This window comes from Pantherophis guttatus, chromosome 2 (genome assembly GCF_059756535.1).
Source record: "Pantherophis guttatus breed Tessera chromosome 2, ASM5975653v1, whole genome shotgun sequence".
Taxonomy (NCBI): Eukaryota; Metazoa; Chordata; class Lepidosauria; order Squamata; family Colubridae; genus Pantherophis; species Pantherophis guttatus.
The window spans coordinates 111,280,116-111,299,818 of NC_142064.1; the positions used below are offsets into that span (position 1 = coordinate 111,280,116).

Below are 19,703 nucleotides of genomic sequence, written 5' to 3' on the forward strand. Positions count from 1 at the left end.
GCAGGGGTATGGAACTTCCGTATGTCCACAGCGGATTTATCTGACATCTCCGCCACCTAGGTCTCCTCGATGGCTGTTTGAAGGTCTAGGGTCTTCTTCACTAACAGCCGCCTCTGTAACTCTATGTCGCGCACCCCACAAACCAACTGCTCGACCAGGGCATCGTCCAGATCCCGAAACTCACAGTCCAGGGCAGCCGTTCGCAGGCGGGCAACATACCGGTTGACAGGCTCCCCTTCCTCCTGCAGGATTTGCCTCAAGTTAAACCTGCAGGCTATACGTGAAGGGGTCGGAGCGTAGTGGGCCCACAGTTTCTCCCTCAGCACATCCCAATATGTAGTATGTACAGGCTGTGGAGTGACTAACGCCCTGGCAGTGGCGAATACCTCAGCGCCACAAGCATTCAAGAAATGAGCCCTTTTTCGACTGCTGGAGAGGTCAGTAAAATCGTTAGCCTCTAAAAAACATTTGAACCGCTCCTCATACGCGTCCCACATCTCAGTGGCAGCGTTGTATGGGGCGAAAGTTGGAGGAGCCATTTCGTGCGCCGGTGTTTTGTGTATTGTAGTAATTCAGATAGCCAACTGACAGTTGATTCCGCTCGCTGTTCGCCTCAGAAAATCCCACCTTCGTCGCCAGTGTTATATATGACCGAGCATAGACTGAGGCGACGCGTGAAATCAACAAGAACTCTTTATTGGTTCACAATACACAACTGGTAGCCGGCTGAACTCCACCCAGCACTTGATAGCTCTTATACAGTAAGAGCTCGGCTGCTCTAGCCAATCATTAACAGGGAATCTCCCGCGCACGTGACGTAACCGCGGTACGGCCAATGGCAACAGGAACAACTTGTAAAGAAACTGTGCCGGACAGAACACCTGGGCCTTAGTCTACTACCGGGCCGTAGTAGACTGGTTGCCGCTTGCCCCACCCGCCCGCTCACCCCACCTTGCCCTGACCTATCACTCCACATCTCCCCAGCATAGCACACTGTGGCTCATCACTTGCGTTGACCACACAGTCTCTGCAGCTTGCCTGCCTTCCCATGTGGTGCCTGCGGCCCAACTGAGCGGCCCTGATCTGCCTTCCTGGGTAAGTAAGCCTAGCCCTCCCCCCATCCCCATCCTCCAGCTTGCCTGGCTTGCTTTGCCACTGCGGCTCCATCCCACTTGGGCCGCAGCGCTTGTGGCCTAGCAAGCTGCCCCCCCTCTGTCCCCAGCTCCAGCTTGCCTGGCTTGTTACGCCACTGCAGCTTCATCCCACGCAGCGCTTGCGGCCGAACTGAACAGCCCTGTTTGGCCTGTGAGCCTGCGAGCAATTCCTGAATCTGCCTGCCTGCCTTTACCTAATTTTGGGTAAGTTGCTCATTTTTAAAAAATTTAGCATTAAAAAATTCAATATCTATAAGGTGTGTTGTAGACTGTTAATTTTGTGATTTTGCTTGCAAGCAAATTTTATGTTATGAGTCTATAGCCTTTATATTTTGAAATTTGTGCAACTTGATGAGATTTTATGTGTTTCTGTAGTGAGTGTGATTGTTTTTTTGTTATGCTTTGATGGTTTCTATTCCTGTGGCTTGGCCATGCCCACCCAGTCACATGATCACCCAGCCATGCCCACCCAGTCACATCCGCCCAACTACATGAACACTAAGCCATGCCCACCAGGCCATGCCCACAGAACCGGTATTAAAATTATTGAATTCCACCACCGATTCTATCCCTTCGTTAACACAGCCTAGGATTGCATTGCCATTTTTGGCAGCTGCAGCACAGTGCTGGCTCATATTTAAATGATTGTCCACTAGGACTCCAAGATCCCTCTCACAATTACTGGTTTTGAGCCAACTTTCACCTAACCTGTATCTGGACATTTGGTTTTTCTTGCCTAAGTGTAAAACCTTACTTTTCTCTACGTTGAATTTCATTTTTTAGATAGGGCCCAGTGTTCAAGTCTGTTGAGAACCTTCTGGATATTGAACCTATCTTCTGGGGTGTTAACTATTCCTTCCAGCTTGGTGTCATCTGCAAATTTGATCAGTTCCCCTTCTATTCCCTCTTCTAAATTGTTTATGAGGATATTGAGAAGTACTGGGCCTAAGACAGAACCTTGGGATACCCCACTGCTTACATCCCTCCATGTAGTTGTAGTTCCATTAACTTGTGTGTGGTTTTTCAGCCAGTTTCAAATCCATCTAGGCTAGTTGCTGTCTATCCCACATTTTTCTAGTTTACCAAAAAGTAGGTTGTGGTCTTCTTTGTCAAATGTACTGAAATCCAACTATACTATGTGCACAATATTTTGCTTGTCTACTAATTTAGTAACTTTCTCAAAGAATGAAATAAGATTTATTTGGCATGATATGTTTTTGACAAACCTATGTTGGCTTCTAGTTTGCTTGCTTCTAGGTGTTCTGTTACTTGATCATTTTTTCAGGATCTTTCCAAGTATTGATGTCAGATTGATTGGTTTCTAGTTTCCTGGATCTGTTTTCTTCCCCCTTTTTGAAAATCAGAGCCACAGGTGTTCTCTTACCATTTTAATTTGAATTCCTAGTCTGTCTTTTATGGTTCTGTTTTTCATAGGTTGGGCCATTTTTTCTTTTTGTGTGAAGACAGATGCAAGGAAAGAATTAAGCAGCTCTGCTTTCTCCCTGCTGCCTGTCACTTCCTTGCCATTATTGGCCCAATTGTTTCTTTGACTTTTTCCTTATTTTATGTGTTGAAAGAAACTTTTTAAAATTATTTTTTACATTTGTTGCAAGTCTTAGTTCATTCTGAGCCTTGGCTTTCCTGACTTCATCTTTTCAGATTCGGGCTATTTGCTGGTATATTGGTATTCTGCCTTAGCTGTGTGTCCCTCTTTTCATTTTTTATAATCCTTTTTGTCGTTCAGTTTATCAGAGAGTTCTTTGTGCAACCATGCTGGTTTCTTTTTGGATTTCTTATTTTTCTTTCTCAGTGGTATTGTACTGGACTGAGTTTTTATAAACATATTTTTCAGAGTTTCCCAAGCGTCTTAAGTTATTTTCCCATTTAAGATTTTCATCCATGGAAACCTTCCTAAACTCTCTCTTAAGTTTGTTGAAATCAGCTCTTTTAAAGTTGGTTTGATTATGTTCTATTCCTTGTGTCTGCATTATGTTGAATTCTTAGATAACATGGTCACTGTCCTCCAAAGTTCCTGCTACCCCCTCTATTATTTCTCCTCTGTTAAATTAGGTCCAATATAGCTGTCTCTCTAGTTCCTTCCTCTACCTTTTGGATGACAACATTGTCAATTAGGTTGGTCAGGAACCTGTTTGATCTCCCACTTGATGTAGAGTTTGTCTCCCAGTTGATGTCAGGATAGTTAAAGTCCTCCATTACTACTGTGGTGTGTTTCCTACATAAATTAGCAAAACATTCATCTATATCTTCCGCTTGATTGAGTGACCTGTACAGGTAGCCCTCAATTTATGACAGTAATGGAGCCTGTCCATTCATGTCGGAAGTTGAGGACTACATTAAATGAAGCACCTAACTAATGACCTCTCCCTGCTTTCCCCAGTGCATTAGTTAAATGAATGTGCAGATTGTTAGGTGACTCATGGGTGGGAGAAACTGAGGAAGGTCTACTGTAGGCACAGGCACTACTAGAAGGCCTCCTCCACCCTCTAAGATATCCCACGCTCTGCCTCCTGTCCCTTGGTTTCCCCAAAGCCATATGGGCCTCCTCCATGCTCCACCCCATCACCATTCGCTTGCTTACATTTTGCTTGCTTACGAGCTCAGAAGTCAGGGTAGAGAAGACCGCTCCCTCGCTGGGCTACGTGGCACAGTCAAGAAGAAGAATGTTGTGACCTAGGCTTCCTGAGTCATTAAAACACACGAGTAGTCCCAAAAACCTCTTTTATTGCAACAGCTGTGAATTACGTTCATTCACAGCTGAGTCCCAATTAGTTGCAAAAAGTCCTTTGGGAGAAGTCCTTCGGGATAATCACCAACCTTTATTTCCTTGATACGCTGCCAAAGACCTACTTGGCAAAGCCATACAGAGTCCAGAATTGAACAGAATTAACAATGTTGCTTTTCTGCAAAGGACCCACGTCCCTTTGCTCCTCTTTTAAGCCTTATAGGAGGGCCCAATCATCTCCAGGCCTTACTCCCGAGTCGTCCCTTTTGTTTTAACTGTTCTTGCCTTCTGGCAGCTCTGCGCATGCGCACACTAGGAACAGGCTCCTCCTGTTCCTTTGCCTCTCTGCTGTCCGACTCTGGTGGCTCCAGAGTCTGCAGATAACTCCCAGATGGCCCTGGCCCCATCTCTGCCTCCGACGCAGATCCCTCATCCGAGCCTTCCCCAGACTCCAGGACTGGCCCATGTTCCTGCCCAGCCTCCTCATTGTCCGACTCTGCTGCCAGCTCCGCAGGCTGCTGGCGGACCACAACAAAGAAATCCAGTCGTTTTTGCTTTCATTGCAATCCTTTCCTTACCAACCAGCATAAACTACAACAAATTCTTCTTAGTTCCACCAGTGCTAGTTTTATGCTAGTGACTCTAAGAAAAAATTGTGCCTATTTTGGTTCCTTGTAAGCTTTTCCTCCCCAACCAGTGTAAATTGATGGTGATTCACCCTGGCTGGGGAGGAAAGGATTGCCATAGAAGCAAAAGAGGTGGAATTTCTTCTTTGCTCTATCAGCATAAGACTAGCATAAAGCTACCGCTGGCGGCACTAAGAAGAAATTATGGCTATGCTGGCTGGAGAGGAAAGGCTTGCGAGGAATCCAAAATAGGCATGATTTCTTGTTAGTGCCACCAGGGTGGGGAGGATAGGCTTGCAAGGAACGAAAATAGGCACAATTTCTTCTTACCACCACAAGCATAAAACTAGCGCTGGCGGAGCTAAGACAAAATTGTCATAGTTTATGCTGGCTAGAGAAGAAAGGATTGCAACAGAAGCAAAAGTGATCGATTTCTTCTTTTTGATTGTGCCACCTGGCCCAGCGAGGGAGCAGCCTTCTCTGCCCTGATTTCCTGAGCTCATCAAAAGATAAATAAATGAATGGTGATGGAGTGGGGATGGGGAAGGAGTCCACGGAACCAGGTATGTTGCAAAGATGGCCCAATGCCTCTAAAGACCAGGCCAGGCAGGATGGAAGGGAAATAGGTGGGTAGGAGTGCTGCAGTGTCCCTGCGGTTGGTCATGAAGGCAAATGACAGTGGGGTGCTGCAGAATTTGTAACTTTGAAACAAATTCATATTTTGCTTTTGGGGAGGGGGGGGATATGTGTTGTAACTTTGAACGTTTGTTAAATGACCTGTCATATCTCGAGGATTACCTATGGCAATGTCATTCTTTTTTCTTTTATATTAACCCATGTGCATTCTAGCAGGCTTAAATAGTTTCTCTGAAAAATTCAGAATCCATCATTGTGTACGTTTTCTCTCTAAGCATTGTCATTCAGCAATGGCAAATCTTTTGCAGATTCCCAGGTGCGGTGAGGTAACCTAAAATTGGGCATTTTATGTTATATAATCTTACATAAATGCATTGATAAAACAACAGTCAGAACAATAAATAATAGGGAATATATACCCGGTTCCCTGGAATATATCTCCAGTATTTTACTGCACAAATATTCTAAAAATTGGAAATATCTAAAACAGTACACAGTTTATAGTAGATAATTGTATTAATATCATCCAATGGATAACAATTTGAACTGTATACTGTATGTGTATAACTTTGATGGGGCCTCAGATAAAGACTTTGTATTTATGTGCATTCCTCTTTATAGCTGGAGTGCTGGCCTATACATATGGCATATACACATTATATGTACAGGCATTCTCTTTTTATGTATATAAGTAAAAAGATAAAGGCATCCCTATGAATTTTACTTGCCGACTATAGGGGACAGTGCTCATCAAGGCCATTGAGCCACTGCTGGATGAAGATATTTGTTCATGTGGCCAGCATAACATCACAGAGCACTGTTACCTTCCCACCAAAGTGGTACCTATTTAACTACTGCATGCTTTCAAATTACTAGGAGCTGGGGTGAGGACAGGAGCTCACCACATCGTGTGGCACTTAAGTCTTGAACCTGGGCTGCCAGCTTTCCAGCAGATAAGCCCAGTGTCAACTCTGAATCAAACCTGACTGAAGCCATCTTTTGCTGCTTCATAGTTGCTTCATAGTTCCCACACACTCACCTTACACTCTAAGGGAGGGGGAGAGATAGACCGTCCGCAGACACAACAACGAGCCTTCCCATTGGAACCAAGGTTATCCCAACAGGTGGCAGTTGAAGGGGAGTAACTAAGGAACCTGCAGACTTCTTTAATTGGACAATGTGACCTGGGACAATTGGGGAGGGAAACAGTTACTCTTTTAATTATGCTATTAGCATGGGAAACTTCAAAGTTGGCTTTCACTAGCTGTGCCAATATGATGTATCCAATAAACATGTTCTTTGAGGGACCTGCCTGCCTCGGATTTCTGATTTCTTTGGATGCGTTACTTGGAACGCTGACACCCAGTGTCTTAACTGCTGAGCCACCATGCCACCCTTTTTATGTATATATGTGTGCATATATGTATGTATAATTTCCTGGGCAGCTAATTCTTTGCTCCATAGATTCTTGGCATTTCTCATATTGCTGCTGAAGTTTTCTTTAGCATGATATGTTTGGTATTTGGTTTGAAATGCCAACTATTTTCCATGAATATTGGTCCTCATTGCCTCTCTCCACACATATGGAGAACTATATCAACTGGTGCTTTCAACAGAAATTTATGAAGGGGGAGTATTTAAATCAAAATCTTTCTCATTTCAAACACACATTTACCTTTCATACCTCTTCCGCTTTGTCCTTTCATTCAAATTCCTTGTACTATATTCAACTTATATTCAAAATGTTGCACGTGATAGAATAATTATCAACAGAAGAGGCAGCCTCACTCCAAAAATAAAAGTGAACCAGTCAATGACAGGTAAGATGTCTATATCATATGACAATCGATTGAGCAGCTTTTAGGATTTTTTGATGGGGCCTCTTTCTCTTCCCCTGCCCCCCAGCATCTTTAAGTCATGAGATCCAGCAATTTGTTGACTCAGTTCCATATACCAACCGAGGAGGGTTGATATATGGAACAGTAGTTTATCTACTGTTATTAAATTCCTAAGCATTTTTGGTAGTTGGTAAGCACTACAAATTAGGCCAATAAAAAAAACACAGGATTCTTCAGTGTCTATGGTTTTGACCACAGCCTCTTGTACCGTGCAGCCATAATAGTGGCAGTGGTTTTCCTTCAGTACTTGTATTCTCTGTTGTCTACTAGGTTCCTGCACAATTATTTGAGAAACCTGTTTGCTGGAGCTTGGGAAGTACAAGACTTTTCACCTCTACCAGTGAATATGCCAGAAGCCACAGAGGCACAGGTGAGACTTCCTTTTTAAGCAAATATTTTCAGATTCTAGTCAAGCTCATCAAAGTCAAAGAGGAAATATTGGAAACATTATTTGTTAATGTTTTGTTTTGCTTGTCATGAAAATATTATCTGCTTATGTCTTCTTTGAGATTGCCAACTAATAAAAGGGAACGAACCTAAGGCAGAAAAATTATTATCAGTAAAGCCCTGGATTATTATCACTTTCATTGTCCCCGTTATGCATCACTGCATCCCCATAAATGCATCCCCATAATTAATACTGGTTAGGTTGCTACTCTGAAGCATTGACTTTTGCTGTGAACAATTTTTCCTGGACGTACTTCTGTGCAGGTGCAGCAGTGCGTGGAGCTGATCAGCAGGGCTAGGAAGCCACTCCTACTGCTAGGCAGTCAAGTGACCCTCCCTCCAATTCCAGCAAATAAGCTTAGGTAAGATATGCTGCTTGCCCTAGATTGAGATTTCTTTTATAATATTGATGTACTATTAGGCTACCATTGACCTGAGGCACAATATCCTTGTTCAATAGAATTAATCCATTGATGGGAAAGAGGAACTACAGGATCTGTGATGAGCATGTGTTCAGATGAATAGACAGAAGTGAGAAGAGATAACAAAGATATCTGAATTTTTTCCCCTCCTGCATATTCTTACAGAGAAGCTTTAGAAGAACTCGGGATTCCATGTTTCCTAGGAGGCATGGCCCGTGGCATGCTAGGAAAGAACAGTCCAATTCACATTCGTCAAAACCGGCGTGAGGCTCTCAAGGAGGCAGATCTGGTTATTCTGGCAGGTAGCTCAGCTGAGAGTTTTATACTGGTCTTTTGCTGAAGAGGACCTTCAGAAAACATTGGGCCAATCTTGGGGAATTGGGAGGTTAGCATATATTTTTGTTAGTGTATATGATGATTGTCTAACAATTGTTTTCTGTTTATATCTTCTTTTTTCCTTTTCAGGCACAGTCTGTGATTTTCGCCTGTCATATGGACGCATCTTGAGTAAGCACAGCAAAATCATTGCTGTTAACAGGAATCGGGAGCAACTGTTTAAAAATGCAGATTTTCACTGGACACCAAATATAGCCATAAAAGGTGAGGAGCTTGTTCAAGGCAACAGTAAGAGAGATGTGAGCAACATTTCTTAGGGATTTGGTATGGTGAGAAAAAAGGACAATAAAAAGATTATACTTAATGCATGCATTGTTATAATACCAGTGATCAGAGGAAGAGGCTCATTGGAAGAGGGTTCATACCATCTTCAATTATGTTTTACACAGGGGATGCTGCATTGTTCTTTGTGTGCTTAAACCAAAAGCTGAAAGGCTATTCATGTCCTCAGGATTGGGTAATGAGTCTGAAGAAGGCTGATCAGAGGAAGGAGAAAATAAACAGGTAATAATAAATGGTACTCTTTGTATGTGTCCATATGTAGCTCAAGGCTTGCAGATACTTCTTATTTGCTCTACCTTAAATACTTTGCTATATAGAAAGTATGGCTATCTACTGGTATGTCTCAAATCAGTTTGTGATCTCCAGAGAGAAGGCAGAAGAACCAACAGAACAGCATCTTAACCCACTGAAGCTCTTGCATCATGTAGATTACTTGCTTCCCGAAGACAGTCTACTAGTTGCAGATGGAGGTGATTTTGTAGCAAGTGCTGCCTATATTATAAAGCCAAGGGGACCTCTATCTTGGCTGGATCCAGGTATGAGCTAAAGCAGTAGTCTAGACGTAATTGTTTTTCATGGATGTAGAATGGGTTGATACTTCATACCACAGCCTTCCACTTTGTACCGTGTTTCCCCAAAAATAAGATTGGTTCTTATATTAATTTTTGCTCCAAAAGATGGATTAGGGCTTATTTTCTGGTTAGGTCTTATTTTGGGAAAAATACGGTACTAAATGCACCCATCTGGCTGACAATCTTAACTCAGGTTTATTTTGGGGGTAGGGCTTATATTACGAGCATCCTGAAAAATCATGCTAGGACTTATTTTCCAATTGGGTCTTATTTTCGGGGAAACGGGGTACTCAACTGCCTTTGAAACAGGAGAAATGTTCCATCCTAGAAAATATCCAGAAATATATTTTTGGTTTCCAAATGTGCATCCCACTCAGTAAAACCTCCCAACCCAAAGCAATGTTTATCCCCCAAGTAGTATCAGATGAAGTTTGGGCTCTTCATCTTTGCTATATTACCACATGGATCAAAGAAATAAATCACACAAAAGAGAGAAGAAACATTACACTAGAGTGTCAATAAATAATCAGTCCTTAAATTATTTTTAGCCTGAATAATAACATAACATAAACATAACATAACATTTAACATAAACTTTATTTAAACATATAACATAAACTTTATTCAACAATCTTAAACAATTCTACAATTCTAGCATTCTTATCTATATCTTTCATCGTATTTTTTTTACCCGTTCAGAAAGTATATTTCCTTAATTAGTAATTAATTTATGGCTTGATTAAATTGTGGGTAAAACAGGCTAGACTTTTAGTACAATGAATAAACTCCAGTATGCGTTTTGTCCTATTATAGAGACATGAATTAGTTTGTTGATTTATTTTAATCTATATGTATCCTTCCTTTCTGTGTTCTGTGTAACATACCAATCATGACAGATATCAACAAAGCTGAAAAACAGATACAGTATGTAGTAAACAATCATAAACAGATGAAATGCACTTCTTTTTAGAAAGCCAAGGAATTACTATTGGGGAATCAGTACACACAACCTGTGGAATTTCTTTAATCATGATTTCTTTGTTTCATCTCTTTGTAGGAGCTTTTGGAACTTTGGGAGTTGGGGGTGGATTTGCCTTAGGAGCCAAGCTCTGCAGGCCAGAATCAGAGGTTAGTATATTGTAGAGGGAAGCTTAAGTGTGGAAGATAAGTCATGGAAAAGCAGATAAGAGGCTAGGTCTGTTTTGCAGCATGTTTCTCTAGCTGCTAAGTCTGCCTTCTTTTTTTTAATTGTTAACAGGTGTGGATCTTATATGGAGATGGCTCACTTGGATTCAGCATCATGGAATTTGATACTTTTGTGCGACACAGGGTAACTATCAGCTTGCCCAGTTTTTATGAGGTCTAGGATGACTTGATGACTAGCTTGGCACGGTCAGCTGTGGGAAGCCTTCTCCCCACCACCAAGTCCACTCTGCCAACTTCCTGCTGCTGTCTCATTGCATGACACTCAACACTGGAAATCAGCTGTGGGGACAACTCACTGTGGGTGCTGGATGGAGAGCTGGGCAGGTGGCAAGTGAGCAGGCTGTTAGGGGGACAGTGATGGGCGGGACAGCGCCAATAAGGGAAGCGAATCAGCTTGTCACTGGCAGTGGATTGGCTCCAGCCCAAACACTGATTGAACAGTTTGGCTGTGGTGGCAACCAGGGCTTCCCATTTTGCGAAGTGGAGAGTGGTGTGGGAGGCAATGGCGTGGAGGCAAGGAGTGGGGTGTCAAAATGGGAAGCCCACGCCACTGTTCTGCAATTTTTTTTTTAAAAAAAACCATGTTGGTTAATATTTGAGGGTACATAGCTGGGTGGATGATTTCATGGTGTTTCTGATTATGTGCAGCGTGTTTTCATGATGTTTCTGGTTATGTGCCAAGTGCTCATTCCCCAAAGCTGGGTGGATGATTTCAGGGTGTTTGTCAGCTACCACCTCACGCTTGTGCTTTGCAACCATTCAGTATCAGCTGTCATGAACTCAAGAGGGCTAGATGGGAGGTGGGATGCTTTGAGGGAAACAAAACTTCACCATATCTCTCTGATATGGGCTTCAAGGACAACCGTCTGGGAACAGAATGCAGCTGCATACTAAACCTACTCCTGAAATGACCATTCTGAAAACATCTTGTTTGAATTTGATTGGACATGGGGGACCCAGTTAATGAGAAGCGACTAAGGGAGGAAAAAGTTAGACTTGGAGATTTTGGCACGCGAGTCTCAATGCATTACTATAATTCATTTGACTTCTAGTAGACTATAAGGTAAAGGTAAAGGTTCCCCTCGCACATATGTGCTATTCATCTCCGTTTCAAAGCCAAAGAGCCAGTGCTGTCCAAAGACGTCTCCATGGTCATGTGGCTGGCATGACTAAACGCCAAAGGTGCACGGAACACTGTTACCTTCCCACCAAAGGTGGTCCCTATTTTTCTACTTGTATTTTTATGTGCTTTTGAACTGCTAGGTTAGCAGAAGCTGGGACAAGTAACGGGAGCTCATCCTGTTACACGGCACTAGGGATTCGAACCACTGAACTGCCGACCTTTCAATCTACAAGCTCAGCATCATAGCCACTGAGCCACCGTGTCCCTCTAAATAAATTGAGTTAAGGATTGTTCTTACTTAAAGGTGCAAGCTGGGGCAGATCTGACAGCAGTTCTAGTCATATGCAGAGTGCTTTCATGGTGTTTCTAGTCATGTGTAGGGTGTTTTTCCGCCCAAAGCTAGGTGGATGATTTCATGATGTTTCTGGTCATGTGGAGAGTGCTTTCCCCCCAAAGCTGTTGGGTGATTTCATTGTGTGTCAACTGTCCCAACTTGATCATTTAGAAGAAAAAGACTGTCTGACTCATGGCTACTAAAGCCAAGTGGTTACAGTGTAACAAGCTGAATCTGGCGTTTCATGCCCAAAACATAGTTAATATTCCCCTTTGGGTCCCATCCCCCCATGGACATTGATAAGTATCCAATAATACTCAAACTAATTATTTTGGTAATAGTCCCTAGTTGCGCAACCTTGAGGGTATTGCATTCCATTGGGTGACCTTGGAACAGCCTGTGGCTCATAGGATAGCACAAAGACTTTCATTTTCCTCTGTCTTCCTCCCCTTCATCCTACCCCTCAGCTCTCTCCCCCCATTTCTCATGACAGCCTGGCATCTAGCTAAGCAGGGTCGGTGCAATGGGATGGCAGGTCTGACATTCTGCCCCTCCTGGAACGTGGCTAAACCTGGGCAGAAAGAAACGAGGATTAGATAGTGGAGGTTTCCCCTATGCATACAAGAATCCAGGATTTCTTTAACTTCAAAGTGTGCTCCCTCAATCAAAATGGAGGGGATTTGCAGTTGGGCAGAGAGGAGAGTTGACTGCAGGTTTTAGTAAACTACAGTGGAAAACTGGGTGGAGCCACCTGAGATTTTTAATTCCACAGTCACTGGATTGATGAGGTGAGTAATGAAGAAAGGGCCAACATATTTAGGGCCCAATTTTTTGGAAGGCTGCTGAGATTGTAAGAACTTGGTGTACAGGTATAACTTATCCCCCACTTTGAATGCCTTTTGTGGGGATCTCTTTTTGTCTGCATACTTCTTGTATTCCTCCCTGGCATGTGCCAATGCTTTATGCACCACAGGCCAGGTGTTTCTTGCAAACATTTCATTACCCAAACTAGGTAACATCATCAGTGCTAGTAGGAAGTGGAGTTTGCTCTCAATTTATATTCTAAGTGGCTTGCCCTGTCAGTGTTGGTGGGAGTGGTCTTGGTTCTTTGGTTGGGTTTTTACTGTTAGCTTGTTTGGCAGTTTCTTGATTGGTGTATTATGTACTTCTTGATTATTCGTTTGATGTTGATCTTGGTGTTAATTTATGCTCATCTGATTGTTGATTGCTGGTAGTGTTTTGATCTTTTTGTTTCTTTTTTGGCTGCTGATTGTCTCTTTCACACATATAGATGTTGTTTATGTCTGTGTGTCTATTGGTGACTGATTTGTCAGAGTACTGGCTTCCAGGAATTTTTTAGCATTTTTAGACTTGATCTAAGATGGTCATGATTTCCCACTTTAAACTATGGTTAAGTCTGACAATTACTGGTAAGTCTTTAATTGTGAAATTAAAGAACTTTCATCATGTCTTCTGTTTGCTATATGATTTCATGGATGTGTTCTGCTAGCCTTCTGGCTAGCAGAACACATCCATGAAATTTGTCCTGTGTAGTGGCTGTTGCAGTTTTTATACTGTATGTCATAGATGACTCCTGTTTTTTCTTCTGGGCTGCTGAGTCAACAGACTATTATAACCACATGCCATCAGCATAGCATACAAACCAACTAAAGTCCTCCCAAACATCCTGAGTAAACCAAAAGACCCAACAGCCCCAGTAGAAAACACAGGAGTCATTATCTTTAAAATCATATATAGAAACAACACTGGGATACATCATGAAGTGCCTTTCCAGAATTGACCACCTATCTGGTCTGGTCATCTCGGGAGAACCTGCTGAAAGTCTCCCCTTCTCAAGAGGTATAGGGATGTGAATAAGACAGTAGACATTTCTCCACTTTGTAGAGCACTCTCCTTCCAGAAGTATGTAAGGCTCCCACCTTATTTACTTTCTGCCAACAAATTAAATCTGGATAATTCCAGTACACCTTATCGTCGGCTGATTGGCAGACAGCACTTTCTTTGCGTTTTGAGTTTAATTTTATTATTTTCATTGGCATTTTGTTGTAAGCTTCCAAGAGTTTTTCAGGATTGGGGACAGTTATAATCAAATAAAGTCAAATGTAGAGTAGAGCAGAGCAGAGGTCCCCAACCCCTGGTTCACGGCTGCCTACTTGTCCATGGCCCGTTGGTAACTGGGCCACGCAAGACGTTGAGCGTGCAGAGCTCCATTTGCGTATGTGTGGGATTAGGTTACATGTGTGAAACCATCCACCGCTGCCCACTGCTACTGTGACTGGTCCACAGAGCCAGAAAGGTTGGGGACCACTGGAGTAGAAAATAGCTTCCTCCCTTAATCACTTTTTCAGTTTAACATAGTTATTCCACTCTTTCAGATACCCGTTATTGCCCTTGTGGGGAATGATGCCTGCTGGACTCAAATTTCCAGGGAGCAAATGCCCTTGTTGGGTAGCAATGTAGCTTGCGCTCTGGATTACTTAGGTGAGTTAATAGCCTGCATAATCTCATGTGCCTTATACTACTTAGAAATACAGGTAGTGTGAAGGCAAAAGAGCCTGGGCTCTCAGGAAGGACCAGCAAAAGAACATTTAGTTCAGCCTCTTGGCTTGAAACAAATCCTGCTTCTGTCACAAATTTCTGATCTGATTTCAAATGGAACTGATCCCTGCTAAGTACATCTATTGGATCAAAACTAGAATGAATACCAGGATATCAGATTCCCAGGCTGGCTTCATATATACCGTGTGTTTCAGGGTTGAAATCCAGCAGGTTCTGACAGGTTCTGGAGAACCAGTAACAGAAATTTTGAGCAGTTTGGAGAACCGGTAACAGAAATTTTGAGTAGTTCCGAGAACTGGCATTTACCACCTCTGGCTGGCCCCAGAGTGGGGTGGGAATGGAGCTTTTGCAATATCCTTCCCCCTGGAGTGGGGTGGGAATCAGTGGTAGGTTGCTCCCGGTTCGCACCGGTTCTATAGAACCGGCAGTAAAACCGGTGGGAGGCTTTGCCCACCAACCCTGATGTTATCAAAATTGTTCCGCACACGGCCCCACTGCGAACCGGTAGTAAAGGTAAGTAGAACCCACCCCTGGTGGGAATGGAGATTTTGTAGTATCCTTCCCCTGCCACGCCCACCAAGCCACACCCACCAAGCCACACCACGCCCACCAAGCCACATCCACAGAACCGGTAGTAAAAAAATTTGGATTTCACCACTGATGTATTTTGTCCAAGTTGATAAAAGTTTCTAAGCACCTACAGAGATAAGCTTCTGCTTTCCATCCTATAATCTAGAAAGTATGTACATCCTTGTTTAGAGTATTTACAGATAAATAATTTGTATTATTTATAATTTATAAATAATACTTATAAAGCTTGTTTATTCAATAAAAACAATCTGATGCAGTTAATCCTTGCTTAGCAACCAAAATTGGGACGAGGAGTTCTGTTGCTAAATGTTGCAGTCACTAAGTAGAAGCTCACATGACCATAATGGGCTTATGATGTCACTTTCCATTAGGTTGTTAAGCAAGAATATTATGTGATCATAACTTACAATTTTACTTCCGTGGTCTGTTAGCTCTGCTTGTTGCAAGCTGGTTGGGATGCAAGTGAATGGCAATCCTGTGACTGTGGGATGCTGCAACAGTTGTAAATGTGTACCAGTTGCAAAGTGTTCTGTCCCCGTCTCACACACGCACACAAACAGTCAGCCAGGGGTTAAATAAAACTTGCAGACAATAAACTCCTTCGATAACAGGATTGGCAGCAACCCAGTAGCTGCTTGCCAAGAACTTTACTCACAGAGGGAGATATTCCTCCTCCGTCAGATAAACCAAAACAAATACACAAAGTCAAAGAATTGTCAAGTCCAGTCCATATTAAATCCAAGGCAGGCAGATGACGTAGTTTCAGAGATACAACGTGACTCGCTAGTTATTTAGTTTCGTCCGTCACAGAGCCTGAATGGCCACCACACCCCCTTTTATCCCCTGTGGGGTGTGGTCCAATGACTCAGCTTAATCTCTGGCACACCTCCTTTTCTGCTGCGTGCGCTTGTCTCTCCGATGCTGGCGTGGATCCAGCCAAGACTTATCTCCGTCACTGTCCGACTGCGACTGTTCGGAGATACCTGGCTCCTGGCCAATCTCTTCTCCCTCGGGAGACACCTGAGGCATTGCCAGAGAGGAGGGTCCTGGAGAGGGAGGCCTGGCCAACTCCTCTCCTTCACCTTCGGAGTCTTCTCCCTCCGATAAGACGGGCTCGGGGGTCGGAGTCACAACACAAAGCACCTGAATTGTAATCACATAAACTCAAGCAACTGTAATGGATTGTAAATATGAGGATTGGTCTCAAAGCTATGTTCTATATCATCCGAACTTTGAATGGTCACTAAATGAGGCAGCCAATAAGTGAGGACTACCTGCATCCAGCTTCCTCTTCTTCCCATGTATCATGTGTTATTTTGTATTTTTAAAAAAATGCACACAATTCCTTTCTCCATCCTTTTCTTTATGCAGTGCTTAAAGCCTCTAAGTTAGATGTTATGACATTATTGTGGATAGATACTTAAAGCTGATCTGCAGTAGCAAAGCTTGTCGAGGAGGGGGCTGTTGCCAACTTAGTTCCCAATCTAAATTTTTAGAGAGAAGGTTCCCTGTTGGATTTGCATAAAACATGCTTTCTCCCATGTTAATGAGTGATGATTTTTTCTTTGCAGATTACCATGTGGTGGTAGAAGGTTTAGGAGGGAAAGGTTTGTTGCTTACACGCAAGAATGAGGACCAAATGGATGACATCATCCGGACAGCACAATCCAAATGCAGGAATGGACAGCCCATCCTTCTCAATGCATTGATTGGGAAAACAACCTTCCGTGAAGGCTCCATTGCTATGTAGGCTGTGGCTATGGCTGCAGTACCTGAGAGTTACATAAAGAGTAGAACCTCTGCTTCGCATGAAGGCTCTGGCTCTGTTGAATTGTCATTAAGCTAGGGGTTGGGTCACCCTGAGAGCCAGAATCGCTAGCTATTGTTAACACTTAGTAAGCTTTTGAGGCCTGTTTTGTCTTTCTGTTGTCTCACTTTGCTTCTTTTTGTTAACATGGTATGTTTAGCTTGGTAAACCCTCATTGACTGATTCTGACTTGCCAATCAGAAAAAGTGTCTATGTCTAATGGAAAAAGCCTGGGTGGGTAAGGAGGGAACTTAATTCTTTTCTTTTACATCTATTTCTCAGAATATGAAAAAATAGAGAGTATATTAATAACAATAGAATGATAGTGCAAATATCAGTGAATACTCAAAATACCTTGTGATAAAAATAATACAAATGTGTGACCATATATTCAAACTATATTAGAACTAAAGTTGTCATTTAAAATATGTCAAAATACTTTTTGAAGTTTAGTTGGGAAAAATTAAATGTAATTGTCAAAGCAACTTAAATGAACAAAATCAATTAATCAGTTTTATTTTCTCCTTTAGATGATTTATTAAACCTGGAAGAGTAAATGTAATGATCTTTGAATGTTTTTTTAAAATAATAATTATAGTTTGACCAAATTTGAGAGTGATTTTGTTAAGATATTTCTAGTTATATGTGTTTTGCATATTTTGAAGTTTTGTAGCTCTTAATTTCCAAAGTATTTTGACAAATTGTTCAATTGATATAATTTAATATATAATGTGATACATATTTGTAGTTTACCCAGATTCTATTAATTATTTATATGTTTTTATAGTGTGCTTTAAGGAATTTATTCAATACAAATTGGACATCAAATAAAATCCACTTAATCTTTACTTATTTTTCTATAGAAGTATACTATTTCAATTTCAGCTTGCTCTGAAATGGACACTGAAATAAATCTACACAGAACTATATCTTCCAAATTTAGTGGAACTTAATCCCAAGTGGTTCTTGATTGAGTAGCAGTAAATGTTTGTCAACTTTTTGAATATAATTAAGATTAAAATTAACGTTTATAAAATTAACATTTTTACTTTTGTATGTCTATGTTTCTATTGCTATCATTTAGAGGCTCCTAGAGTCATTCCAGGTTAGAATTCTGACTTCTAATTTTAGTCTGCCATAAACTGGATGACCTCTTGATGGAAATATGCATGTGAAAATGTTTCAGAGGAATACTATTCACTGCAGTTTTTGTTATTTCTGAACATTATTTTATTTCTTACCAAGATACAAATATTGCTGTTATGAAGGTGAGTAAATTGATTATCCTGTGGCAAAATATTAGGAAAAAATAATGGTTAGAGTACCTGGAGTGTACAAGTTCCATCCCAATACATGTTTTATTATAATGATTTCTTAGATGTTGGTGATTAGAGCTCCACGGACAATCACCTAGCAGAGACTCACATGCATGTTCAGGGCATACTGTGAGGACAGTGCAGTTTAAACTTATGTTATTTCTTTACCAGCTGAGAAAAAAACTGCTTAGCAAAGCAGCTTTCTGGATGAGTTTCATGTCTTTTGCCCCACTTTTTTTTGAGGGGCGTCTGCCTTGGTTTCAAGTATAACTCTTTGAAGTTATATCAGTGAATGGGCTCAGGATACCAATTCTCATCACTCAGTATTTTTTGGTCAGAATTGCTGGCTATGGTCAAGAGCCTGTTGGTCAAGAGCCTGTTGTTCCGCCAGGCCGGGCTATCAACATAATTTTAAATTGGGTGTTTTAAATTTCTGGGGTTTTAAATTGAGCTGAATTATTTAATAATTTTAAATTATTTTAATTGATGTTTGTTTTGTGCTTTTAATAGGCTGTACACCGCCCTGAGTCCTTCGGGAGAAGGGCGGTATAGAAATAAAATTATTCTTATTCTTATGGGAATCTTTATGTTGCATCTAGCAATCATCATGAAAATTGTTCTTCCAATGCAGTGATTCTTCCCATTGTCCAGGCAATAGGAAGAGATTAGTGAACCATATGAGATGGCCAAAGACCATAGGCTGTTCACATGTCTTAGGGGTGAATATTTTAGCAAATATGGAGTTGAATTCATAAAGTGAAGGATTTTTGTATTTCCCTTCCCTTGACTGGGATAACTGCTGGTTTAGCTAGCCTTATGGCTATCTCACTAAGTCAACCCACATATTGCCTAAGTTCACGCCTTATGCTAAACCAAAATGTGCTTGGGCTTAATGTGTTACATAAATAGGCATTTTTTTGTAAGAGAATCCTTGGAACTTTTTGTGTTTTTTAGATGGTGGGATACCTTCTTGCTGCTAATAAAACATTTTGCAATTTTCCTGTTATTTCAGTCATAGTTGTTCTTTTTAATGTGCCCATGGGAATAACAAGTTCTGAAGCTAGAGTTAGGTATAATTACGGTTATTGGCTCATCTCATTTTATGCTATTAATCCTGTTTAGAACATGCCTGAACATTCAATCAGTAGTTTCCAACATAAGATAAATCTCATCTTCTTAGGCAAGAGGATGGATATTGATCTTATCTCTAAAGAACCTTTAGGGATAGACTGATGGCAACATGTCACTCATAGAAGAAAACAACAACCAAGAGCAACATCCCTGTTATCTAGTGCAACCCAGTCCAGTGCAGCCCTACTGGAGCTGAGCAATCAATTTCATATCCTCCCCCTGGAAGAAAGCATGGAGACACCTGGAAAAGACATCATCAAGTGTTTCTCTGACAAGACGAAAAATAACCCAGACTTTCCCAAGAAAAAAAAAGGCAAGTGTTGGTGATAGGAGACTCACTTCTCGGGGGAATGGAGTCAGCAATCTGTAGACCAGACAATCAACCTAGGGAGATATGTTGTCTCCCTGCAGCAAAAATAAAAGATGTGACTGAGAGCCT

The 19,703-nt window shown here is 41.7% G+C and overlaps 1 protein-coding gene across 5 annotated transcripts in view; it reads left to right on the top strand.

The window, feature by feature from the left end:
* The window catches only part of HACL2 (2-hydroxyacyl-CoA lyase 2), a 52,326-nt gene extending 34,469 nt beyond the window's left edge, over window positions 1-17,857 (top strand). For 4 of the 5 annotated variants that reach the window (XM_034437823.2, XM_034437825.3, XM_060683438.2 and 1 more), the window contains 10 exons: window positions 7,328-7,427; window positions 7,769-7,866; window positions 8,092-8,228; window positions 8,392-8,526; window positions 8,712-8,826; window positions 8,971-9,140; window positions 10,234-10,304; window positions 10,435-10,506; window positions 14,236-14,341; window positions 16,582-17,857. In XM_034437823.2, the coding sequence (XP_034293714.1) occupies window positions 7,328-7,427; window positions 7,769-7,866; window positions 8,092-8,228; window positions 8,392-8,526; window positions 8,712-8,826; window positions 8,971-9,140; window positions 10,234-10,304; window positions 10,435-10,506; window positions 14,236-14,341; window positions 16,582-16,760 (1,183 nt within the window). In that variant the 3' untranslated portion in view covers window positions 16,761-17,857. The remainder of the gene's footprint in view (window positions 1-7,327; window positions 7,428-7,768; window positions 7,867-8,091; window positions 8,229-8,391; window positions 8,527-8,711; window positions 8,827-8,970; window positions 9,141-10,233; window positions 10,305-10,434; window positions 10,507-14,235; window positions 14,342-16,581) is intronic. The other variant, XM_034437826.2, reaches the window with a different exon arrangement.
* The last annotated feature ends 1,846 nt before the right edge of the window (window positions 17,858-19,703 follow it).